The 27,884-nt window shown below is 46.6% G+C and overlaps 1 protein-coding gene across 3 annotated transcripts in view; it reads right to left on the bottom strand.

Annotated features, from left to right (window-relative positions):
* Window positions 1-27,884, bottom strand: part of SYCP1 (synaptonemal complex protein 1) — an 811,750-nt gene that overhangs the window by 467,979 nt on the left and 315,887 nt on the right. For all 3 annotated transcript variants that reach the window (XM_075335624.1, XM_075335625.1, XM_075335626.1), the window contains 3 exons: window positions 25,021-25,205; window positions 15,155-15,222; window positions 13,775-13,836 (listed from right to left, as the gene is read on the bottom strand). In XM_075335624.1, the coding sequence (XP_075191739.1) occupies window positions 13,775-13,836; window positions 15,155-15,222; window positions 25,021-25,205 (315 nt within the window). The remainder of the gene's footprint in view (window positions 1-13,774; window positions 13,837-15,154; window positions 15,223-25,020; window positions 25,206-27,884) is intronic.

Raw genomic sequence — 27,884 nt, 5'->3', positions numbered from 1 at the left:
ATATGGTCCTGCGCATTATATGACACCTTATGGTACATAATAATTTATAATATAGCGTTAGGGACCCCCCTATAGAGATTTGCCGTGACAAGGCAGGGGGGCTCAAATCATTGATCAATCATTTGCAAAAAATCTCATTGAATTGTTACAGTAGGAATGAATTTGTGAATATTACACTTTTTATTTCTTCATTGTTGCATGCCATTCAGAAGCAGTGCTGGCTCCCCTTCTTTTTTTGCATCAATACATACCAGGCACAGAATGGCGCAATCAAAAAATGTCCACGGTCCAGGCCCGACGCGGGTTTCGTGTCCTTTGTCAAGGGCCACCCCACGTCTGTATTGTCGAGGGACCGCCCTTATAAAGAGCATTCCCAGGTGTCATCGGCATTAAGGCTGGATATCGAAAGTGCACCGCCATCGCGGCCCGGGAGTCTTAACCGTACAAACTCAGCGGCAGTCACAGGGTATTCGCGCACACGCAGGAAAGTTGTTTTCCTAGACGTCATTCACACGTGCGCGGACCAGTTTATGATGCCGCCGAGTGTATGCACCCAGCGTCGCGCATGCGCCGTGCACACGGCTAAGCCGCAGTAACGATGACAGTGGGGATCGCTCATAATAACATGTAAGTATGGCTATATTCACCCGTAAACAAGTAAATGCGTACTGTGAATCTTAAAAAAAGTGCCCAAACCAGCAAATTATTAAGCACAAAATGCACACAATATAAGAACTTTGGGCACTATATTTCTTTATCCTGAATCGTTGTGGTTTGTCGGCCGAGAATAACTCTTTACTCCTGATGATGTTACCAGAATTACACGCCACACAATCCCCACATGTAAAACACCAGTCCAAGGAGGACCACATCCAAGCCCAAAGAGTCCCGCTGGTGGTTTAGCCACATAGTGGCTATCAGGCGGATATGCAGAAACTCAAACAGCTGCTCCACAAACGAACTAAACTGTGGTGGAATAAGGGATATCTGGAACAGTACATATCTAAAGGTCTAATTCCCCGGGGGTTGCGTATCCAGGTTTTCCCCTCCTTCCCTGTATAGGAGGAATGGTTTGTTAATGCATGGGAAATCTGCGCAAACTCCTGTTCTAAACAATTCATGGAATTGCTCATTAAACTGAATGAGACAAATGTGGGAGAGATAGAGATCCAGGCTATTCAGGAAAAACGTAAAAAGGAACTCACTGAAGAAGAAATTACTAAATTTAATACTGAGGTGGAAGGTGACTTCTCCAAATGGGAGAATTAAATCAGGGCTTTTAAGGGAAAAAAATTCAAGAGAGATGTTAATGATCTCTACAACACTCAGGTGTATAGATGGAGTAAGGGGCGTTCCAACCTGACCAATTTAAAGCAGACCGAGATCGGTATCCATGTCCTCACGCACATCTGCAGAGAGCCTGGAGGTGGATGAACGGGGTGAAAGCCATATACACCTCAGGAAGAAAACCTCCGATGGGTCCAAACAGAAACGGGGACATACACAGTGGAAGAGGAAGGGCATCTCACCCACCATGCCGTTAAAACAACAAAGGAACGAAAAGAGCCAACTTGAGGTAATCAATCTTTCCACACATAGCTTGACTGAGGCACAGTTGCAGGTCCTTCAATTTGGCTTATCCTTTGTACCTACGGGTACATTTGATATACTTACTGCCACAAAGGACCTGCACCTGTTCGCCCGGAAATTAATTTTGAAAAAACTGCATGCTAAGGTGGAAAGAGGAGGTGGGACTCTCACAGAGATTGAACAGGAGGCCATTGCTACACTTGAGGACCTAGAGAGAGAAAACACTATGGGGGTCTTGGGTGTGTTCCCTAGGGAAATTCTTCCTAAATCTACGACGTTCCCTCCATTGTCAATTTGCCCGCAGGTGGAAATCTTTGTCAAACTTGTCACTAAAGAATTGGGAAAAATTCCCAAACATGGATCACGGTACAATTTGACTAGACAACAACGCGGAGCAATACGAGAACTGCAGAATATGAAAGATATAATTATCAAAAATGTAGAAAAAGTAGGGAACGTCGTAATTTGGCCAGTGGTTAAATATGAGCGGGAGGCCTTAAAACAGCTTAATGATAGGGATACATACCTTAGACTCCCCACAAACCCAATACCACAGTACAGATCTGAATTGATGGTAATCCTGGACGAGGCGATGTTGCGAGGGACGATCACGTCCAAGGTCAGAGATGGACTTTTGGTTAAATTCCCCAAATTAACTACGGTTTACCTACTGCCCAAGGTTCACAAAGATGCCGTCAACCCCCGGGACGTCCCATCGTCTCAGGGATTGGCGGCCTTTGTGAACCCATTTGCACTTTTGTGGAGTTTTACATAAAGCCACTAGTGCAACATCTGCCATCGTATTTACAAGATACCAATGACATTCTTAAAAAATTGGATGAGATTCACATGGAACCTGACATGTGGCTGGTCACCGCGGATGTGGAGTCCTTGTACATGCATATCCCATGAAAAGGGTCTGGAGGCTGTTAGGCACTTTTTAGATGTTAGTGCATAGGATGGCGCCCTGTGTGACCTGATCGAGGATCTCTTGGACTTCTTCCTCCACCACAACATGTTTACGTTTAAAAATCGCTTTTTCCTGCAGAGGCGAGGTACCGCCATGGGGGCGACATGTGCTCCATCATATGAGGGGCTGTTTCTGGGCAGGTGTGAGGGAACTGTATTACATGATCTGCCCCTTGCTCAGAATATAGTCTGTTGGTATCGTTATATTGATGACGTGCTGCTCCTGTGGCAGGGTGCCAGACCTCTGTTAGATCAATTTATGCTGGAATTGAACCAGAACGATCTAAATATAAAACTAACATATAAGGCGGATCAAAGAAGGGTGGATTTTTTGGAAGTTGTGGTGGAGGTTGGAGACAATGGCCAGATTGAGACAGATCTACATAGGAAAGCAACATCCGTGAACGCCTTGTTACACGCATCATCGGCCCATTTGAAATCCACGGTCAGAGCCATACCTACGGGGCAATTCTTGAGGGCAAGAGGAATCTGCTCTACCTCTCAGAGGTTTGAGGACCAAGCAAAGGACCTCTGCAGAAGATTTAGGGAGAGAGGATACGGCATCCACAGTATCAAACAGGGTTATCAGAGAGCCAAAAGAACATCTAGAGAACGGCTCCTATCTGAATCCCATCCATATAAAGAAAACGACGGTAGAGTACGATTCATTTCCATCTTCAATGGGCAGTGAGGACGGATTGGGGAGGCACTGCCCAAACACTGGTCGGCCTTACAGACCGATACAGTGCTGGGAAATGAGTTATCGGCGGTCCCTTTGGTTGCTTCCCTGAGAGACCTGTTGGTTGATAGCCACTATGTGGCTAACACACCAGGGGGACTCTTTGGGCTTGGATGTGGTCCTCCTCGGACTGGCTGATTTACATGTGGGGATTGTGTGGCGTGTAATTCTGGTATCATCATCAGGGGTAAAGAGTTCTTCTCGGCCGACAAACAACAACGATTCAGAATAAAAAAATACATCTCATGTAGCAGTACATTTAAGATATATTACGCCACATGTCCATGTAACATGGGTTACTCGTTAAGCGAGGTTCCACTGTACGTATTTACTTGTTTACGGGTGAATATAGCCATATTTACATGTTTTTATGAGGGTTCCCCCCCTATCACCGTGCATACACCCGGTAGCATCATAAACGGGTCCGCGCACGCGTGAATGACGTCTAGGAAAACAACTTTCCTGCGCGTGCGCGAATACCCTGTGACTGCCACCGGGTTTGTATGCTTAAGACTTTCGGGTCGCGATGGCGGTGCACGCACAATATCCAGCCTTAATGCCGGTGACACCTGGGAATACTCTTTATAAGGGCGGTACCTCGACAATACAGACAACATGTGGTGGCCCTTGACAAAAACACGAAACACGCGTCGGTCCTGGACCGTGGACATTTTTTCATTGCGCCATTCTGTGCCTGGTATGTATTAATGCACTCTGCATATTGCACTAGTGTTATTTTTGCCCTTGATCTATTTGAGGTATTTACCAATGCTTATGTATGGACCTGATTGACCTTTGCAGGGACTCATGATTGATAATTTACATATGGCAGCATTCTAATTTTTTGACCATAGCTAGAGTGGGGGTATATTTGATTACTTTATCTGTTTGGGATGTATATTGTGTCCCACTCTGTTGTCAATTGTGTACACTGATGTCCCAGTCCCCACCCCTGTGGAGTTTTTCATCTCTCCTTGTATTTGTCTCTTATGCCCCATTATGACCCCAAATTGGTGTCACAGATGTGGTGTATACTATTTTTTAGTAGTCTGTATTTTGTACATCCTTAATAAAATTGTGTTGGACAATATTTACTCTTTTGTGTGTTTTTGTACACATAATTTCTTGATTAGTGTTAGGAGTATGTCCTTTATTAGGAAATCCTATGAGATGGGGGATTACAACAATATGTATATTTATACATTATAGATTATATTTATTATGAGGATGTTGTCCCCTATGTGTTCTGCTAAATATACTAGATTACTGATCTAGCTGATGGACCAGTGTACTGAAAATCGATTCTCCCATTTCTACTGCTGATGTATAAAAACTTATGCTTTACAGATGTCAAAGTTGAAAAATCATATTTTTTTCTGAATGAGATATGGATGAGTTTTTTTATATGCTTATGTAAATTTAGCCTAATACCACATACACAGATCATCCATGTGTCATGGTCCGAGCATTGAATATCCGTGAATCTCCTGAGAAGAATTTGACAGACTAAAAAAGATCTATGAGGAAATACCTATATAAGACCAAAAAATATTAAGGGCACTCCCAAATATCAAAGAAACCCAAATAAAAGAGGAAGCCAACAAACCCCAATAAAATAACAACTTCATTATAATTAGAGATGAATGGACCCATTGAAGTTAGTTTCGGTGGGTTCAGACGAACTTTACACTTTACATAAATATTTATCAACTAAATGTCCTGATAGAATTCTTTTTATGTAAATGCATGACAGTCAAATTCATGCAATAGTATTATTTTAAAAATGATAAAATTTTCTTAACACATACATATTATATATATATATATACATATTATATACATATACATTATATATATATATATATATATATATATATATATATATATATACATACATACACTGTATAAAAATAGAGGGACAACCACTCCTGAGAGGGAACACAACCTATACCTGGATATGTACAGTTCCATCACATGGTCCATATATGAACTACTGATATTCATACACCCGCATTCATTAAGAATAATAACTAGCCTTCCTATGTATATAGTATCATATATTATGTACAACATTAGACTAAATGGGTGCATTGGTGCAGCTGCTCACTATGTAGTGATCCATATATGTGTTTATACTATACAGAAACTCCTACAGAGCATGGGATACAGAATCAGTAAAGGTCATGGTTAGATGACAAAAATTAACCATACCTAATTGCTGTATACAAATGTTGGGAGCTCCAGGCAGTGTGCCCCTCCAACCCCAAAGCGCATTTCGCCCTGTTTCTTCCAAGAGACGTGTCAGGATGGGGGACACTGTTCATATATACGGTGTGTGGCCAATAGTATTGTTCTTTAACTAAGGGGTGTAAGACTCACAAGTGAATGCAGCAGAGGCGGTTCACTTGGCAGATAGCACGTCTTTGGCTCCTTCAAATGGAACTTAGGGATGCGCATGGTGGAACGCAACCGTGAAACGCTAGCGGTAACATGATGCACAAACCCGGAAGTTTGAAGGGCTTCAGACACCGCATGCGCACAACCGCTACATCGTTGTGCAGCACAAGTGTGTCAGGGCCAGGCGGTCGGGCAGACCCAGGAGGTGGATCCACTGGTCCGAACTCTAAGATGGTGGTAAGGAGTCCGGTAGCTGAAGCACTATGGGCAGCAGAACAGTCCGTGCAAGTGTGTAACGGAGAAGTCCCTGGGACCACGGAGTCACAGATGGTAGTCCGGGTGACGTAGCTCAGGTTCGGAAGCCGAGATGAGGTCAGGCGGGGTCCGGAACCTTTGGAGCGAGATGACGGGTCACCGCAGGGATCCGAGATGGTACGGACTGTCAGATGGCAGACGGACAGCGTGCGGGGTTCGGGATTCAGCAGGACCGGATGCCGAGGCAGGATCAGCTCTAGAAGAGAGATACGCGAGTATGGCAAGGAGACACAAGGAGACCTGACTCCTAGCTTGGAAAACACGAAGATCAGGCCCCGCCCCCTTGGACAATAAACCCTTATATACCCTGTACCTGTTTAGCTTCATTTCCTGTTAATGGACGCTGGCCCTTTAAGAAAGGGTCAGTGACCGCGCGCGCGCCCTAATGCGCATGCGCGCCGCCCGGGTGCCAGAAGCCAGGGAAGGAAGCTGAGGGGAGGACGCAGGGGAGCCGGCCAGGGCCTGGGAAGCCGTCAGACGCCGGGATCGGAGGCCAGGGAACCTGGGAAGGACGGGCACCGGAGGCTGGGGAGCGGGGAGCGTGGCAGGTGAGTCGGGGAGCGGGGCTGAGGACCCGGGGAGCGGAGCAGAGGACCCGGGGAGGGGAGCCGAGGACCCGGGGAGCGTGACAGTACCCCCCCCCACGCCCCCCTCCCCGCAACCGGGACATGAAGGCACGGATCAGAGGAGTGCCCACGTTCTCCCTGGGCTCCCAGGACCTATCCTCAGGACCATACCCCTCCCAGTCCACCAGGAAGAACTGTCGGCCTCGAACAGTCTTCATGGCCACAATATCCCTTACCGCATAGATGTCGTCCTCGGCAATAGGAGGAGGAGCCGGACTGGCAGCAGAGGAGAAGGGACCAAGGAAAACCGGCTTGAGCAGAGAGACGTGGAAGGAGTTGGGAATCCGCATCGTGGCCGGAAGCCTCAGTTTGTAGGAGACCTCATTGATCTTGCTGAGGACCTTAAACGGCCCGATGTAGCGAGGACCCAGCTTGTAGGAAGGTATCTTCAATCGGATGTACTGGGAAGCAAGCCAGACCAGGTCACCAGGAGAGAAACACGGAGGGTCCAGACGCCTCTTGTCGGCGTGTTTCTTCATCCGCTGGGAAGCGCGCCCAAGGGACGCCTTGACAGAGTCCCAAATGGTAGCGAAGTCACGGGCTACAGTATCAGCAGCAGGGACATCCGAAGACGGGGATATAGGCAACGGGACGGAGGGCTGAAGTCCGTAAACGACATGGAAGGGAGACTTGGAGGACGACTCACTGATGTGGTGGTTATGGGAGAATTCAGCCCAAGGCAGAAGCGTGGACCAGTCGTCGTGATGGGCGTTGACATAGTGACGTAAGAAGGAGGTCAAGATCTGATTGACCCTCTCCACTTGGCCATTAGACTGAGGATGGTAAGCAGAAGAAAAGTCCAGAGTCACTCCCAGATGTTTGCAGAGCGCCCTCCAGAAGCGGGAGGTGAACTGAGTTCCCCTGTCGGACACGATGTGGGATGGAAAGCCATGTAAGCGGAAGATGTGATGTATATAGGCTTCCGCGAGTTCCTGAGCAGAGGGCAGTCCGGCCATAGGGACGAAGTGAGCCATTTTGGAGAACCGATCCACCACGACCCATATGACTGTGTGCCCGGAGGATAATGGCAAGTCCGTAATAAAGTCCATCGCTATGTGTTGCCATGGTACTGAGGGTATAGGCAGAGGCAGAAGACGGCCATATGGCAGGTGCTTGGGCGTCTTGTTCCTGGCACAAGAGGAGCAGGCAGAGACAAAAGCAGCGACGTCCGTGCGAAGGGATGGCCACCAGTAATGGCGTACAATCGCACCCCATGTTCTCTTCTGACCTGCATGACCGGCTGTTTTTGAGGCATGACCCCAGTGTAAGACTTTTTGCCTGTCGGTCTCGGAGACATAGGTCTTCCCGGGCGGTATCTGGGCCAGGGTGACAGGAGCTACCGGAATAATCTTGCTAGGAGAGATGATAGGTTGGGTACTCTCTTCCTCCTGCTCCTTGGGCATGAGAGACCTAGACAGGGCATCAGCGCGTACATTCTTGTCCGCGGGTCGGAAATGGAGCTGGAAATCAAACCTGGCAAAGAATAAGGACCACCTGGCTTGCCGTGGGTTCAGTCGCTGAGCGGACCGCAGGTATTCCAGGTTCTTGTGGTCCGTGTAGATAATCACGGGGTACACTGCTCCTTCCAGGAGGTAGCGCCACTCCTCCAGAGCCAGTTTGACCGCCAATAGTTCTCGGTCACCGATGGTGTAATTACGTTCAGGCGCTGAGAAGCTCTTGGAGAAGAAACCGCAAGTCACCATCTTCCCGGAGGAGGACTTCTGCATGAGCACTGCTCCGGCTCCTGAGGAGGAGGCATCCACCTCCAAGGTGAACTGGCGGTTTAACTCCGGTCGGTGGAGTACAGGAGAGGAGGCAAATGCTCGCTTCAGAGAGCAAAACGCGGCATCGGCCGCAGGTGACCAGTCCTTTGGATTAGCCTCCTTCTTGGTCAAGGCGGAGAGAGGAGCAGTCAGGGCAGAGAAGTGAGGGACAAACTGGCGGTAGTAGTTGGCGAATCCCAGGAACCGTTGGATTGCCTTCAGTCCAGAAGGGGGAGGCCAGTTGAGAATGGAGGAGACCTTCTGTGGATCCATCTGCAGCCCTGTACCCGAGATGATGTATCCCAGGAAAGGGAGAGAAGACTGCTCAAAGACACACTTCTCATATTTGGCGTAGAGACGAGTCTCTCTCAGTCTCTGTAGAACCAGCCGTACGTTCTCTCTGTGGGTCTGGAGGTCCGGAGAGAAGACAAGGATGTCATCCAGATAAACTACTACACAGATGTAGAGGAGGTCCCGGAAAATGTCGTTCACCAATTCTTGGAATACGGCAGGAGCGTTACACAGACCAAAGGGCATTACGCAGTATTCATAGTGCCCATCGCGAGTATTAAACGCGGTCTTCCATTCGTCCCCAGAGCGGATACGAACTAGGTTGTAGGCACCCCGAAGATCCAGTTTGGTGAACACACGGGCTCCTCTGAGCCGGTCGAACAATTCGGGGATGAGCGGCAGGGGGTACTTGTTTTTTATGGTGATCTGATTCAAACCCCGGTAGTCAATGCATGGGCGTAGGTCACCCTCTTTCTTCTTTACGAAGAAGAAGCCTGCTCCCGCAGGAGAGGAGGATCTCCGGATGAATCCCTTTGCCAGGCTTTCTGTGATGTAGGTAGACATGGCCCTGGTTTCGGCTGGAGACAACGGATATATCCGTCCTCGAGGTGGTGTTGTTCCTGGGAGCAGGTCGATGGCGCAATCGTAGGGACGGTGAGGCGGAAGTACCTCAGACTCCTTCTTGTCAAAAACGTCTGCGAAGGACCAATAGGCCGAGGGCAGTTCCGGTAGGTTCTCTGGAACCGGAGGTCGTCGGATGGGTTGTATAGACTTCAGACACCTCTCATGACAGGCGGAGCCCCATCGGGTGATTTCGCCAGTACCCCAGCTGACTGATGGTTCGTGTGTCCGCAACCAGGGAAGTCCCAGCAGGATTTGATGGGACATGTGTGGAAGGACGTAGAGAGCGATGTTCTCGGTGTGCAGGGCACCGATACGCAGTTCGACCGGCCTGGTGACCCAGGAGATGGTATCAGCGAGGGGTCTCCCATCCACAGAGGCAATCACTAGGGGCTTATCGAGTAGAGTAACAGGCAACTGGTACTTGTCCACCGTGGCCTGCTGGATGAAATTGCCTGCTGCTCCAGAGTCGAGGTATGCCTCAGCCGTGAAGCGCGTCTCTCCCGCTGACACTTGCACGGTCCACATAACCGGGTCTGAGAGAGTCCCAGCACCTAGGGTGGCCTCTCCTACCAACCCTAGGCTTTGGAGTTTCCCGGCCTCTCTGGACAGGAGCGTAGCAGGTGTGTGCCCTCTCCGCAGTAAAAGTAGAGACCCTTGGCGAGCCACTCTGCTCGACGTTGTTCAGACCGCCGTACTCGGTCAATCTGCATGGGCTCGTGGACGGGAATCCCCTCTGTTGATGACTGAGGTACGGAGGACTTCCGTGGAGGAGAGGAATGCCGTACCGGACGTCTCTCACGAGATAGCTCTTTGGAGCGTTCCTGAAAACGAATGTCCACTCGAGTTGCTAGGGCAATCAGGGCATCTAGGGTGGAGGGCACGTCACGACCCGCCAACTCGTCTTTGATGCGACTCGAGAGTCCTTCCCAGAAGGCGGCTGTTAGGGCCTCATTATTCCACCCGAGTTCTGAAGCCAAGGTGCGGAAACGGATGGCATATTGGCCTACCGTCAGTGTTCCTTGACGCAGGCGGAGAAGGGATGAAGCAGACGCAGAGGCGCGTCCCGGCTCGTCGAAGGTGCTGCGAAAGGCCTGCAGGAACTCTTGAAGGTCCTTGGTCATAGGGTCCTCCTTCTCCCACAAGGGATTCATCCACGCCAGTGCCTCGCCCTCTAGGTGAGACATGATGAAGGCGACCTTGGCTTGGTCGGAGGCAAACAAATGTGGCAGCTGCGTGAAATGAAGGGAGCATTGGTTTATGAAGCCCCTGCAGGTCTTGGGATCTCCGGCATAACGAGGTGGTGAAGCCAAATGGAGTCGGGAAGCATCCGAAGAGGCTGCCACGGGTGCGGGAGCCGTGGATTGACTAGTGGAGGCCCGGAATGTTGAAGGCGTAACTGCCGCTTGTAACGTGTACAGGCGGGTGTCCACGGAAGTCATAAAGTCCAACATGCGGGTCTGGACTTCACGCTGGCGTTGGAGTTCCTCTTGCAAGGCCGCTAGTGCTGCAGCGGGATCCATGGCCTGATCTTACTGTCAGGGCCAGGCGGTCGGGCAGACCCAGGAGGTGGATCCACTGGTCCGAACTCTAAGATGGTGGTAAGGAGTCCGGTAGCTGAAGCACTATGGGCAGCAGAACAGTCCGTGCAAGTGTGTAACGGAGAAGTCCCTGGGACCACGGAGTCACAGATGGTAGTCCGGGTGACGTAGCTCAGGTTCGGAAGCCGAGATGAGGTCAGGCGGGGTCCGGAACCTTTGGAGCGAGATGACGGGTCACCGCAGGGATCCGAGATGGTACGGACTGTCAGATGGCAGACGGACAGCGTGCGGGGTTCGGGATTCAGCAGGACCGGATGCCGAGGCAGGATCAGCTCTAGAAGAGAGATACGTGAGTATGGCAAGGAGACACAAGGAGACCTGACTCCTAGCTTGGAAAACACGAAGATCAGGCCCCGCCCCCTTGGACAATAAACCCTTATATACCCTGTACCTGTTTAGCTTCATTTCCTGTTAATGGACGCTGGCCCTTTAAGAAAGGGTCAGTGACCGCGCGCGCGCCCTAATGCGCATGCGCGCCGCCCGGGTTCCAGAAGCCAGGGAAGGAAGCTGAGGGGAGGACGCAGGGGAGCCGGCCAGGGCCTGGGAAGCCGTCAGACGCCGGGATCGGAGGCCAGGGAACCTGGGAAGGACGGGCACCGGAGGCTGGGGAGCGGGGAGCGTGGCAGGTGAGTCGGGGAGCGGGGCTGAGGACCCGGGGAGCGGAGCAGAGGACCCGGGGAGGGGAGCCGAGGACCCGGGGAGCGTGACAAAGTGTCATTGATCAATAGTGATGATAGTGCGGATCACTGCCACATTTACAAGGACGCATGCGCAAAACTGCTATGCCGCTGTAAGACTTAGGAATAGTTCGTGAATAGGCTTAGTGCCCATCATGATAGCGATGCCTAGGAGAAACAGAATGATCTCAGAATTATTTAAATAAATATATTGCACAAATGTTACTAAAAAGATAAATGTTGACTAAGCTTATTTAGAGATGTAACAGAGTATATACAAGTGCTTCTCAATAAATTAGATTATCAAAAAGTTAATTTATTTCAGTTATTCAATTCAAAAAGCGAAAAACATAGATTATATAGAAACATTACAAACAGAGTGATCTATTTCAAGTGTTTATTTCTGTTAATGTTGATGATTATGGCTTACAGCCAATGAAAACCCAAAAGTCATTTTCTCAAAAAATTAGAATATTATATAAGACCAACTGAAAAAATGATTTTAAACTCAGAAATGTTGGCCGACTGAAAAGTATGTACAGTAAATGCACTCAATATTTGGTCGGGGCTCCTGTTCCATGAATTACTGCATCAATGCGGTGTAGTATGGAGGCGATCAGCCTGTGGCACTGCTGAGGTGTTATTGAAGCCCAGGCTACACACACACACACACACACACACACACTACAGTCCAAAAGTTTAGGGTCACTAAGATATTTCCTTATGTTTGAAAGTAAAGCACATTTTTTTTTTAATAAAGCTACCATTAAATTAAACAGAAATACACTCTATGCATTGTTATTGTGGTAAATGACTATTCTAGCTTCAAACGTCTATTTTTTAATGCAGTATCTACATAGGTATATAGAGGCCCATTTCCAACAACCACCACTCCAGTGTTCTAATGGTACATTGCATTTGCTAACTGTGTTAGGAGGCTAATCGATGTTTAGAAATCCCTTGAAAACCCTTGTGCAAGTATGTTAGCATAGCTAAAAATAGTTTTGCTGATTAGAGAAGCTACAAAACTGACCTTCCTTTGAGCTAGTTGAGAATCTGGAGCATTACATTTGTTGGTTCCAATAAACTCTTAAAATAGCCATAAAAAGAGAACTTTCATGTGAAACTCGACAGTCTATTTTTGTTGTTAGAAATGAAGGATATTTCATGCGAGAAATTGCGAAGAAACTGAAGATTTCCTACAACAGTGTGTAGTACGCCCTTCAGAGGAGAGTACAAACAGGCTCTAACCAGAGTAGAAAGAAAAAAAGGAGGCCTCGCTGCACAACTGAGCAACAAGACAAGTACATCAGAGTCTCTAGTTTGAGAAATCGACGCCTCACAGGTCCTCAACTGGCAACTTTATTAAATAGTACCCGCAAAACGCCAGTGTCAATGTCTAAAGTGAAGAGGCGACTCCGGGATGCTGGCCTTCAGGGCAGAGTGGCAAAGAAAAAGCCATATCGGAGACTGGCTAAAAAAGGAAAATTTTAATATGGGCAAAAGAACACAGGAATTAGACAGAGGAAGATTGGAAAAAAGTGTTGTGGACAGACAAATTGAAGTTTGACGTGTTTGGATCACAGAGAAGAACAAAAGATGCTGGTAGAGTGACTGACGCCATCTGTCAAGCATGGTGGAGGTAATGTGATGGTCTGGGGTTGCTTTGGTGCTGGTAAAGTGGGAGATTTTTACAAGGTAAAAGGGATTTTGAATAAGGAAGGCTATCACTCCATTTTGAAACGCCATGCCATACCCTGTTGACAGCGCTTGATTGGAGCTAATTTCATCCTACAACAGGACAATGACCCAAAGCACACTTCCAAATTATGCATGAACTATTTAGGGAAGAAGCAGGCAGCTGGTATTCTATGTGTAATGGAGTGGCCAGCCCAGTCACCAGATCTCAACCCTATTGAGCTGTTGTGGGAGCAGCTTGACCATATGGTACGCAAAAAGTGCCCATCAAGCCAATTCAACTTGTGGGAGGGGGGGGGGGAAGCATGGGGTGAAATATCTCCAGATTACCTCAGCAAATTAACAGCTAGAATGACAAAGGTCTGCAAAGCTGGAATTGCTGCAAAGGGTATATATATATATATATATATATATATATATATATATATATATATATATATAAATACAGAATAAAAATGTAGAAAAAATATTAAATCTACTAACTTACCAGTTCATATTTCAGTTTCTCAATTTCTTTTTTATGATTTTCATTTGTTTTTCTAAGTTCTTCTAACAATGAAACCACAATTCATGAGATAAGTAAATGAGATAAATAAGTATATCAAGTCATTGATGAATTATGATACAGGCAATTATGAAGCACAAAAACAATATACTGTGTCTGCATGATATCTGCACACATGCAAATTAGAAACAAACACATCCACAACTAGGGTACACCTATTAGAATGTGTATTTCACAAATTGTTAGGGGTACAGAGTCCTCTGGCACATGTTTTTCCCTGCACAATAATAACCCATGAAATCAAGAGACATATGAAGGTACTGTACATTAGAGGGGTCATGCACTTCTATAACAGTTCAAATCTTCTGTGTCCCTCTGTGTCCCGCACGATTGTGCCATGCAACTCTCCCAGCTTTGCTGCATCTGCATGCTGCTGGTGAGTCTCCTCATAGATATAGAGAAGTGAGGCCAGACTCTGCAGGAATTTGTATTCTATGTGTACTGCAGTGTTTGTTCCCCGCCCAATCCCCTGTCAGAACTTGCTATTTCAGGCAGACCCTCCGTCCTCTCAGGTACCTGCCCTTAAAGGGAATCTGTCACCAGGTTTATGCCACCTAATCTGAGAGCAGCAAGATGTAGGGGCACAGATTTTTATTCCAGTGGTGTTTCACTTACTGGGCTGGGTAGTGTAGTTTTGATAAGATCATTGTTTAATCAGCAGTAGATTATCATTAGAGGACTACTTGGCGTGCTGCTAGTCAAGCATATTCATGAGCTATGTATAACTGCTAGATCTTGAGTAGAGAAAACAGTGTGTTTATCAAAATGACAGCAAACAGCTCAGTAACACATCACTGGAATCAGGATCTATGTCTCTACATTATGATGCTCTTGGAGGAGGTAGCAAAAACCTGGGGACAGATTCCCTTTAAGTTAAGTTTTTGTTTGCTTCAAGGCTCTCTGTATACCGTAGTTTTTGTTTGGTCTCTACTGTTTTTACCCTGGTTCATCTTCAATTTGTCCTGACCTGTCCTGTGTGCCTTTGTCTATGTTTATGGTTCCTGACTATTTGCCCATGTGTCTGGCTTCTGCCTTTTCCATCACCTGCACCCTGACCCTCCTCCGGTCAGCTCCTGCAGGCCAGGGGACTGCCTTGCAGTAGCACCTGGCAACTACCTGTGGCTGAAACCTATCCTCACAATCAGAGGCTCTAGCAAAAACCAGGTAGCAACTTAGTTATGCCCCTCCAGGGTGAGCCTGGCCTGATGGTGCAGAGGGTCCAAACATCCACCTGCTGTCACACTCTGAATGTGACCTAATTACAAACTACATTTAATAAATTTTATTTATTGTTATTCCTACCAAAATCACTAGATTTGCTCGTTACTTCCAGTTTGAGTGCCACCAGTTCATCCTCCCTTTCTGTTAATCTAAAAGAAAAGAATAATTATGCTTGAAGTTGTTTATTTGAAATGCCCACAACATGTTGACACTTTATAAGCTGGAATGTTAAATCTGATTTGTACCATACTATTTATGTACTGTATACTTAACATAATTTTAAAAAGTGCAAAAAGCTAATAGTTTTTTTTACAAATTTGAAGACTGAGGGTGTGTGCACACAAAGTCTTTTTCAGATTGGTCTGCTCAGAAACCCACCTGAAAAAGCACTAACTAAACTCTCAAAATAATGAATATATGCATTTCTATGTTTAAACAACTTATGTTCAGTCTTTTGAATAACAATCACTTCAGGTTTTCAAAGAAACTAGTCATTTAAAATTGAGCAGACCATTCTTGAGGTGTTTTCTGCTCTCAAGGCACAAGGGCTGGAAGATGCCTCGGAGTCGTTTTGCATATTTGCCTTAGTTTTTACTTTAAAACACTACTAGTGGTGTCTACATTGTTGAATGAAGCTAAAAAAAATCTCCAGAAAAAATGCCTGTAAAAATGATACCCCCAAAAGGCTGAGCAAATGTTAAACAATAAGGCCAAAAAGTTGAAAAAGCAACCAGGAAAAAAACATAAAAATATGCTAAAAAGGGTTCTTTGGTAAAATAAATACCAGCACTTCCTCTTGAAAAACTCAGTGGGTTGGCCTACTTGAAATAAACTAAGCAGCACTTTAATCCATGAAATTGTTGCAAATGGAGGAGCAGGTGACCACACCTGCCTCTTCCAGTCGTAGAAGTTGTGGTTCTAATTTAAATATTCTGAAGGACTAATCTGATCACAAGTTCCTCCACCAGTAGCAATTTTTATGGACAGAAGTGCTGGTCAGTTTGTGAGAAAAGCAGCACTAATATGAGAAAGTGGCCGACTTCTTTAAATCCAATCCAGACAGGTTTGAGATCTTACAAGAAGAAGCCACCCATTATGAGATCCTGGGCAAAGTTCTCATCTTTGGAGACCTCAATGCAGGAATAGGGAGAGAAAAAGACTCTCTGACCACAGATGGAAACATCTACATACTTGGGGCAGAGAATGACTGTCACGACTCAGAACTTTCAGAGAGAAACAGCTATGACAGGACAGTCAACAAAAGTGGCAAAAAGCTCCTGAACTTATGTAGAAGTTTAGGTCTTCATATTCTTAACCAAGAGAGACTCACTGGGAAGATATACACTAAACTACCACGTAGGAAGAAGTGTAGTAGACTACGCCATTACACATATGGACCTGGCAAATATTAGCGCCTTCATAGTCACCCCACAAATGCACCTGTCAGACCACAACCAACTCCTGTACATGAAATCTACAGAGAAACCATCCACAGCAGAGCAGCTTCCACAACAGACCTCCATCCTATAAATGGTCCGAGACGTCAGAAATAAAATATAAAAAGGCTCCCAACAGACCCGAAATACAGGAGATGCTCCATAACGTCTACAGATACAAGTACAAGTAAAACCCAGAAGGTGTGAGTCAAGCTGCAAAAGACCTCAACAAAATATTCCACACCACGGTCAAATTGTTCAACCTCAAACAAGTCAACTACAAGAGGCCAAATGAAAAGCAGATCAATGGTTGGTTTGACAGAGAATGTAAAGCCGCTCGAAAGACCCTGAAAACAGCCTCAAACAAACAAAGAGACCCCAACAACTCAGACCTGAGGGAAGCCTATGACACCATACAAAAGCAGTACAAAACCATCCTCTGGAACAAGAAGCAGAGCTACATCTCTACCAAACTTAGCCAACTCCAAGACGCCCTCCAAGACAACTCCTTCTTGGAAATATGGAACCACATGAACACAAAGAGCAAGAAAAACATGACATCCATATCCAAAATGGCAACATCTGGCTTCAGTACTTCAGAGGCCTCTACAAAGACATCCCAAAAGAAGGACTAAGATAAGAGCAGGAAAACATAACATCAAAACTAAAGGCAATGGAGGAGAAAATAAAAAATTTCCAAAACCCTCTGGACACACCAATTACATTACAGGAAGTTGCAGAGAAAATCACTTCCATAAGGTGTAAACAATCTAGTGGTCTGGATGGAATCCCCCCAGAGATGCTGAAATACAGCCCAAAAGAGATTCAAGCTGCAATGGTTAAACTGTTCAATATTGTGCTGAGTGCTGGTTACTTCCCTCATACCTGGAACCAAGGATTCATCACACCCATCCACAAGAGTGGGGACAGGTATGACCCTGCCAAATACACAGGCATATGTGTTAGCAGTAACTTGGGAAAACTGTTCAACAGCATCTTGAATGAGTGGATACTCAGTTTCCTTACCAAGCACAATGTCCTCAGCAAAACCCAAGCAGGGTTTGTACCAAACCACCGCACCATGGACCATATCTACACCCTGCACAGTCTCATTCAGAGCCACATCCACAATACAAAGCATGGGAAGATATACGCCTGTTTGGTAGACTTTAAAAAGGTCTTTGACTCAGTGTGGCACCTGGGCTTGTTCTTGAAATTGCTCGAGAGCGGAATAGGAGGAAAGACATACGATGTCATCAAAAGCTCCTACACTGAGAACCTCTGCAGAGTGAGTGTGAACGGTAGAAGAATGGCTTATTTCCAGCAGAGCCGAGGAGTCAGACAGGGCTGCAGCCTAAGGGTGGCTTTGCACACTACGACATCGCAGGTGCGATGTCGGTGGGGTCAAATTGAAAGTGACGCACATCCGGCATCGCATGCGATATCGTAGTGTGTAAAGCCTTGATGATACGATTAACGAACGCAAAATCGTCGTAATCGTATCATCGTTGCAGCGTCGGCGTAATTCATAATTCAAGCCGAAGGAGCGAGGAACATCTCCTACCGGTGTCACTGCGGCTTCCGTAGGATATGCGGAAGGAAGGAGCTGAGCAGGATGTTTACATCCTGCTTATCTCCGCCCCTCCGCTCCTATTGGCTGCCTGCCGTGTGACGTCGCTGTGACGCCGCACGACCCGCCCCCTTAGGAAGGAGGGGGGTCGTCGGCCAGAGCAACGGTCGCAGGGCAGCTGAGTGCGTGTGAAGCTGGCGTAGCGATAGTTTTCGCTACGCCAGCTATCACACGATATCGTACCTGCAACGGGGGCGGGCACTTTCGCGTGCGACATCGCAGCATCGGCCTGCGATGTCGCAACGTGCAAAGCCCGCCTTAGTCCAACGCTCTTCAATATCTACATCAATGAGCTGGCTACTGCTCTGGAATCTTCAACTGCTCTAGGTCTCACACTCCATGACGCCCAGGTGAAATTCTTACTCTATGCAGATGACCTACTGCTGGTGTCACCAACCGAGAAAGGCCTCCAAGACAACCTACAAGTCTTGGAGAAATTCAGTTCCACATGGCCACTACCCATCAACCTAAAGAAAACCAACATCATGGTGTTTCAGAAGAGAAAAGGAAGATTTGACCTGCATCCTTCATTTGTTCTAAACAGCTTGCACTCTTACAGGAACAAACAAATACACGTACTTGGGCCTAGAAATTCACCAGTCAGGGAGCTTCAAACAAGCCATAGAGAACATGAAAAACAAGGCCTGCAAAACCTTTTATGCCATCCAAAGGAAACTCTATTATCTGAAGCCACCAGTAAGCCATGGACTTCCATAGCCCCCACCCTAGATATGCCCCCACAGTCCCCACCCTGGATGTGCCCCATCCATCCTTACTACAGTTCCCACCCATCATCCCCACAGTCCCAATCCCTAGTGTACACTTGCTTTGGCAAAACTAATTTGTATTTGGTCCTGCCAATAAAGCTTATTTGATTTGATATATAGATAATAGACAATAGATAAATAGATACTAGATAGATAGATAGACATATAGATAGATAATATATAAATAGCTAGAGGGATAGATAGATGGATAGATAAATACTAGATAAAGGGATAGATGATAAATAGATAATAGATGATAGATAGATAGATAATAGATAAATAGATAGATAAATGATAGATAATAGATAACAGATTCCATAATGATTCCCCCAGTTTGGTCTTGAAAATTACCAGTTATTGGCTAGCACATTATGTTTTCATGATTATTTTTAGTGTTTCTTAAAGCCAGAAAGTTGCCATTTGAAATTACTTTAGTTTGGTGCCATATCTGTGATCTGCTTTTTTTAAATAACAGTAAACTGAAAGAACATCCTCAGAGCCAGGTGATTCCATAATTTTTACTAGGGGTTGTATGTGTGATGGCAGTCAATGCTGTCCTGATATTAAAGGTAATAGACCGGCCATGAACAAAACCTGTTTGAGATGGGGTAAGAATAGTAGGAAGCATGAACTTGAGCCTATTGGCCATGATTTTCGTAAGCAGTTTGAAATCAACATTTAGGAGGGAGATTGGGCAATATGAGGCAGGGAGAAGTGGGTATTTGCCCGGCTTCAACAACAACAACAAACAAGCCTCATTAAATCGGTCAGTCAGAGAACCAGAATTAACAATATGATTAAAAAGAGAGGTGAGGTGAGGTGTAAGTAAGGGTTGTAGTAGTTTAGAAAATTCGACCGAGAACCAATCTGGGCTAGGCACCTTAAGCAACATAGAGGACTTGTTGACCGAACCCACATGCCCAGGAGAAATCGGCTAGTTAAGAGCCTCCCATTGAGAAGCAGTAAGCCTTGGCGGGTTGACTTTCCGCAAAAATTGGTAGCCGTCCTCCTGAGTGTCCAGGGAGGGGCCATAAAGATCTGCATAGAAATCCCAGAAAACCATGCAGAATTGGGTTGTGGGAAATAGGACCATTGGGCATTGTAATAGTAGGGACATTAGTAACCGCCGTAAATGGCTTTGTTAAAGATGCAAGAAGCAGACCTGGTCTATTACACTAGCAAAAATATCGGAAGCGTTGATGGGCCAGGTGATTTTGCGCCAATTTGTGTAATAGGGTATTTAGGTCTTGTGTAGCTGCAAGGTAGGCCTCTCTAGAAAAGGAAATATTACACACTTTGAAGTCCTTATATGATTGAGTGAGCCGGTCCAAGAGAGGCCACAGGAAGGACAGTAGTTTCTTTTTCTTCTGGGAAAAATAATAAATAATGTGTCCCCTGAGCACCATCTTGGCAGTGTTCCAAAATAAATTAATATCATCCACATGTTCTAGGTTGTCTTCCATGTAGGTCTCTCACCAACCGGTCAAACAGCACTTGAAATCATCAGAGGTGTAACGCTAAGAGGGAAAGCGCCAACGAAAAGAAAACGGTTTTACTAATAGGAAGTTCTAAGGTAAGCAGGATCGATGAATGGTTTGAGATGACAAAAGGGATATTATTGACTGCTTTCAGAGAAGAAAGGAGAGGGGCAGAGGTCAACCAGTAATCAATATGAGTATGGACGTCATACACTCTAGAATAAAAGGTGTACTCCCTCTCTGTGTGGTGGCAACATCTCCAAGCATCAACTAGGTTGAGCCTATCCAGCAAGGTAGGAATCGCTCCAGTGGAGGGATGACATACGGGCATAGGGGAGGATCTTTTAAGAAAAGAGTCCCGAAGAGCATTCAAATCTCCACCTAACAGTATATTAGTGGAATGCCAACCATGAACCACTTCCAGAAGTTTGGTAAAAAAAAAAAAAGGACAATTTAGCAGTATTAGAGGCATAGGTATTAATGAGGCAATGTTCTCGCTGTTCAATGAGAGCCCTTACTAGTAAGTACCGTCCCGCCTGATCTCTCACCACCTCCTGTACATAGTCTAGGACCTTATGGAACAAAATGGCAACCCCATGCTTTTTCTGTACAAAGGAAGCCTCAACACACTCCTAATAGTGTCTATTACGGAGTGCTGGGTGGCCTCTGTGAAGCTATTGAGTTTCCTGTAGAAGTACAATATGAGGGTGCAAGCGACTAATATGGTCTAACACTTTCCTGCGCTTCACTGTAGAGTTAAGGCCAGTAACATTCCAGGATAATATTTTAAGGTAGTCTACATTAATGTGAGAAACTACGTTATGGGTAGTAGCCATATTAACCTAGCCTGCATTGAGGCCAAAGAGCAAAAATAGGAAAGACAAACCATATGGGTGAGGGCCTGTCCCAGTGAGCAAACCCCACCACCCAAATCAAACCAGAGTACCAAGTCTGCATTGTGCCCAGGCTCATACATATTCACGGCTTCCCCCACACACCGGTGGCCATGATTGGTTGCAATCAGACCTGCCCCCACGCTGAGTGACAGCTATCTGACTGCAACCAATCACAGCCGCCGGTGGGTGGGTCTATATCGTACAGTAAAAAAAAAAAATAAAAAAAAACCAGCATGTGGCCCCCCCTATTTTGATACCCAGCCAAGATAAAGCCTCACAGCTGGGGGCTGGTATTCCCAGGCTGGGGAGACCCACATTATTGGGAGCCCCGCAGGCTAAAAATATCAGCCAGCAGCAGCCTGGAATTGCCGCATCCATTAGATGCGACAGTCCCGGGACTTTACCCAGCTTATCCTGATTGCCCTGATACGGTGGCAATCGGGGTAATGATCGGTTAAAAACAGCGCACAGCTCTCATCAAGTCCAGAATTAGTGATGTGAAGGGGTCTTCTATGAGACCCTCTATCAATAATCCTATAAGTAAAAAGAAATACACATACACTGAGAAAAACCCTTTATTTGGAATAAAATACCAAACCACCATCTTTCACCACTTTATTAACCCCAATAACACTCAAGTCCGACGTAATCCACACAAGGTTCCATGACGGTCCTGGCTCTGCTACATCCGAGCCTAGAGAGACCGAAAACATGTCTGATTTCTCCAGGCTATGGGAAACACTAACAAGAAGGACCCAGCTGGCAGCAGTGACATCACACAATTCATCGGAGGTCAGTACTTTAACAGTGATAGTGCATAGTGCTGGCATGGATGTGCGGCCTACCTTGCACTCCCCGGATGGCATTGTCAGTGTTAAAGTGCAGGGTCGTGTCCCACTACCCGCCAGCACTTCAACACCAACAATACCGTCCGGGGAGAGTGGTGATCACAGCCTGCCATCTGTTGTCAGCTGCCTGAGGTATCTCGGCAGCTCCTCCTGGCAGAGCACACAGGTCTGACAAGAGGAGTTGACAGAGACCGAGGTCAGTACATGCTGTGGCGAGCTGTGTGCTCTGCCAGGAGGAGGTGCTGAGACACCCCAGGCAGCTGACAGCAGATGGCAGGCTGTGATCACCGATCTCCGCAGGATGTACTGACGTCAGTCCCCGGCAGCTCCTCCTGGCAGAGCTGTTTGCTCTGTCAGGAGGAGCTGCCAAGACATGCCAGGCTGTCTTTAGGCCAGAGTGCTTCAGGTCACCAGAGGTCATACCATGGGAACCCGGGTATGACCTCCAATGAACTGTTTGACGTCACTGCTGCCAGCTAGGTCCTTCTTCTCAGTGATTTCCGGAGGCTGGAGAGATAGGGCATGTTTTTGGTCCCTCCTGGCTTGGATGTAGCAGAGCCAGGACCGTCGTGGGACCTCATGTGGATTACGTCGGACTTGGGTGTTAATGGGGTTAATAAAGTGGTGAAAGAGAGTGGTTTTGTACTTTATTCTAAATGAAGGATTTTTCTCGATGAATGTGTATTTCTTTTTACTTATAGGATTATTAATGGGGGCGGGTCTCATAGAAGACCCCTTCACATCACTAATTCTGGGCTTGATGACAGCTGTGCGCTGTTATTAAACTCTCATTACCCTGACTGCCACCGCATCAGGGCAATCGGGATAAGCCGGGTAAAGTCCCGGGACTGCCACATCTAATGGATGTGGCAATTGCGGGCTGCTGCTGGCTGATTTTTTTAGGCTGGGGGGCTCCCAATAATGTGGGTCTCCCTAGCCTGAGAATACTAGCCCCCAGCTGTGAGGCTTTAATCTTGGCTGGCTATCAAAACTGGGGGGACTGCACATCTCTTTTTTTTTTTTTAATTACAGTGGAACCTTGATTTACGAGAACAATCCGTTCTGGGAGTGTGCTTGTAAACCAAGTTACTGGTCTAGCAAAGCAAAATTTCCCATAGGAAATAATGCAAGCTTAGACAATTCATTCCACAACTTGTTCAATGTCCCATCCTGGTCCCCTATTGTGCCATTCCACACATGCACATGAACACACAAACATACACAAACACACACAAACACACACATATTATGCTCACCTTAACTTCCGTTCCATCGCTGGACTCCTGGTTCTTGTAGTTCGCCGGTACAGGATGTGAATCGGGTAACAATCGCGACCGATGCCGGAGCTTTCGCTGCCAGAGCGCTGATGTCAAAGGCAGGAGCTGCTTGCCTCTGATTGGCCAGCGCACTGCCTTTGAGTAGCGGCTGACAGCGGAAGTTCCTCCATTGTCGCGATGGTTACTCGATACACATCCTGTACCGGCGAACTACAAGAACCATGAGGCCGGCAATGGAAAGTAAGGTAAAGTGAGCATAATATGTGTGTGCGCGTGCGTGTTTGTGTTGGTTTGTGTGGACTGCAAGAGCGGGTCACAGCTCAGTTTAGGTACGAAACCGGAAGTATGTGCGGTGACTATTTGCTCATACAGCAAAGCTTGCTCGTAAACGGAGTTACAAATTTACAGCAAGCTTTGCTTGTATAGCGAAATACTCGCACACCAAGTTACTCGTAAACCGAGGTTCCACTGTATTTATTTTACTGTGCGATATACTGTAGACCCGCCCACCACTGGCTGTGATTGGTTGCAGTCAGACAGCGGACATTCAGTGTGGGGGCAGGTCTGACTGCAACCAATCATGGCCACTGGTGTGCGGGGAAAGCAGTTAATATGTATGAGCCTAAGGGTGCTTTCACACATCCGGATTTTTGCTCTGCGGCACAATACGGCGTTTTGCAGAAAAACCGCCACCGGCTTTTGTAACGCCGGTGGCGGTTTTTTTTTGCATAGACTTACATTAGTGCCGTATTGTGCCGCAGGGGCTTGCGTTCGGTCCGGTTTTGGCCGCATGCGGCAGATTTAGCCGATGCGGCGGCCGGATCGAACGTCCCCTGCAACGTTTTTTGCTCCGGCAAAAAACACCGCATCGCGCCGCATCCGGCCGCTGCGGCGCATTTTTCAATGCATACCTATGGAGGCCGGATGCGGCGCGATGCGAAAAAAACCGCATCCGGTCGGCGTATACGGTTTTTTCCACTGCGCATGCTCAGTAGCATGCCGCAACCGGAAAAAACCGGGCGGGCCGCATGTAAAAACTTATGCAACGGATGCGGTGTTTTCGCCGCATCCGTTGCATAGTTTTCACAGCCGGATTGAGCCGCAGGGCTCAAACCGGATGTGTGAAAGTAGCCTAATGAGCGGATGCAGTGAATATGTAATGAGGCTAATGAGCGGGTAGGGAAGAAGAAGAGAGGCAGCAGGAGTAGTGTGACAGCCGCGCCGTGATCGGTGAGCATGAAGCGCTTGGAGAGAGATGCTGGCAATGTAATGTGCACAAAATGGCGGCGGCCAGCCAATCACAGTAATGCCACAGCCAAGATGGCTGCGGCATTACTGTGATTGGTTAAGAAGCCCAGCCTGTTTAGTAGTTGCAAATCAGGCGCCAAACATGCTGGGCGGGACATCCGATTATAGCGAGGCGAATGCACCATTACTCTCTATATAACGAATATCGTAATATTAATATTCTGCGAATAGTAATGAATACATTCGCTCATCACTAATCACAATCTATGTATCTACAAACCCATTCAGATAAATGGAACAGTTGCAGATATTTATTTCTTCTACAAGTCTGTTGTGACTATACTGTATCTTTAGTGGATATACGTACCTTCTTTGTTCAGTAAAGACATTTTGTTTCAAACTTTCAACTTTTGACTGAAGTTCTGATACTTGCAAAACATGCCGTGATGTTGTGTCTTCAAGTTCTATTACAATCAAATGTTTTTCTTTTGTTGCTTCAGATAATAATGTTTGTGCCGCCTGCAACTCATCTTCACTGCTTTTCAATGCATTCTAGATAAAAAAAAAAACCTCAATATAAACATAAAATAATTTTTCTTTCTGGAAACCTTCAAAATAAAAAACATGGCCACTTTCTCTTGCTAGTACAGCTTTCCTCACAAACTGACTAGCACTTCTGTTAACAGAGTGGCTGCTGGGGAGAAGTACGTGAACAGCCATGGGAAAGCTGCTTTTCTATTGCAGGAGGCATATAGACAGGTAAGATGCTCCTCCACCAGCAGGCATTGTATGAACAAAAGTACTGGGCAAGTTTGTGAGGACAGCGGTATAACAAACAGACCTAGAGTGCAACACCGAGAGGGGTGACACAATGGTGACTTTATACTGTATTTATTATTTACATAGGTTGATAAAGTTGTGGTTGTGAACTCAACGTAAGCTCCTGGGGATACAGTATATTAGCTTATACACACTCAAACATGGTTTCATGCTATACGTACAATAATTGTAACTGTTATCAGCATATTCCCTGAGAACCAGTGGCGTAACTACAGTTCAACGGGCCTAGGTGCAAAACTTGGACTTGCCCCCCCCCCCCTCTCACCTCCTTTCAGTTCAGAGTACAGGATAATTTTGCTGACACTCGGATCTTTCCCTCAAAACCTTGCCCTCCCATGGTCTTCTATACATATTTTCCTAAGCACCCAGTTTTCCCATGCTCTGATATCCTTCTTTACTTCTGTACCCAGCTTCACCATGTTCTGCTATAGATCTTTCCCTCAGCACCCAGCTTTCTGATGTTCTGCTATGCATCTTTACCTCAGCATCCAGCTTTCCGATGGTCTGCTGTATATATTTACCTCAGCAGCCAGCTTGCCCTTGATATCAGAGCATGGGAAAGCTGGGTACTGAAGGAAAGATGTATAGCAGAGCATGGGAAAGCTGCATGCTGAGGGAAAGATGTGTTATAGAAGTTGGGAAAGCTGGTTGTTGAGGGAAAAATGTTTAGTAGAGCATGGGAAAGTGGGGTTCAGGGACAAATGTATAGCAAAGCATGCAGAAGCTGGGTCCCGAGGGAAAGAGCATTATTCTCCTCAGCATCCAGTTTTCCCATCCCATTCTTGTATCTTTGTCCCCCCATCCTCGTTTATGTTTCCGTAATTGTATATGGCCCCATTCACCTTTTTTATGTAGATATTTGTGCTAAAGATAACATTACAGATTTAATAATTTTGCATATAAAATTGTAGTTGTTTTTTTAATGGTGCACGAGTTTTGCCATTTTTAAAGCGTTTTTTTTGTGCTTTTAGTATTTATGCTTTTTAATGTCTGAATTTTATCACTAAAATGTCAGATGTACACAGTCACTTCTTCACACAAATGCAGACATGCACACTATATTTGTTATATATTTATGTTATATACTGTATATGTCTGACTTTTTAAACACACTGTATACACAAAGAAATAAGAAAGTTGGATGTTTGACAGCAAACCATGAAGATGAGGAGGCTGGGCCACCATCACAGGACAGCAATGAGGCATCATCAGCTACAGGGCAGTGAGGGAGGGGGCAGGAGAGTTCAGCTTTGAGGGAGGGGGCATGAGAGTACAGCTGTGAGGGCAAATAGGAGGAAAGGTGAAGGAGAGAAGAGGGGAGTAGGCAAGAGAGTGCATCTGTGAGGGGCAAATAGGAGGATAGGTGAAGGAGAGAAGAGGAGAGTGGGGGAGGGGCAAGAGAGAGCATCTGTGAGGGGCAAATAGGAGAATAGGTGAAGGAGAGAAGAAGGGAGTGGGGAGGAAGCAGGATAGTGCAACTGTGAGGGGAAAATAGGAGGATAGGTGAAGGAGAGAATAAGGGAGGGGGCAGGAGAGTGCATCTGTGAGGAGCAAATAGGACTATAAGTGGAGAGAAGAGGGGAGTGGGGAGGGGGCAGGAGAGTGCAGCTGTGAGGGGCAAATAGGAAGAAAGGTGACGGAGAGAAAAGTTGAGGTGGCAAGAGAGTGCATCTGTGAGGGGCAAATAGGACTATAGGTGAAGGAGAGAAGAGGGAAGTGGGGAGGAGGCAGGAGAGTGCAGCTGTGAGGGGCAAATAGGAATAAAGGTGAAGGAATGAAGAGTTGAGGTGGCAAGAGAGTGCATCTTTGAGGGGCAAATAGGAGGATAGGTGAAGGAGAGAAGAGGGGAGTGGGAGAGGGGGCAAGAGTGTGCATCTGTGATGGGCAAATAGGAGAATAAGTGATGGAGAAAAGAGGGGAAGGGGCAAGAGAGTGCATCTGTGAGGGGCAAATAGGAGGATAGGTGAAGGAGAAAAGAGGGGAGTGGGAGAGGGGGCAAGAGTGTGCATCTGTGATGGGCAAATAGGAGAATAAGTGATGGAGAAAAGAGGGGAAGGGGCAAGAGAGTGCATCTGTGAGGGGCAAATAGGAGGATAGGTGAAGGAGAAAAGAGGGAAGTGGGGGAGGGGGCAGGAGAGTGCATCTGTGAGGGGCAAATAGGAAGAAAGGTGAAGGAGAGAAAAGTTGAGGTGGCAAGAGAGTGCATCTGTGAGGGGCAAATAGGACTATAGGTGAAGGAGAGAAGAGGGAAGTGGGGAGGAGGCAGGAGAGTGCATGTCAGGTTTCCGGGTTTTCCAGTCCTCTTTTGAAAGAGCTTGCCCTCGGTTAACATGGAGTTTTATGTTCTGTTGCCCTACTTCCTGTCCAGCTGCTTAAAAGGCCGCCTCTAAG

Source organism: Anomaloglossus baeobatrachus, chromosome 2 (assembly GCF_048569485.1).
Source record: "Anomaloglossus baeobatrachus isolate aAnoBae1 chromosome 2, aAnoBae1.hap1, whole genome shotgun sequence".
NCBI lineage: Eukaryota > Metazoa > Chordata > Amphibia > Anura > Aromobatidae > Anomaloglossus > Anomaloglossus baeobatrachus.
The sequence above is the reverse complement of the archived record's forward strand: the minus strand, read 5'-3'. Positions and strand labels throughout refer to the sequence as shown.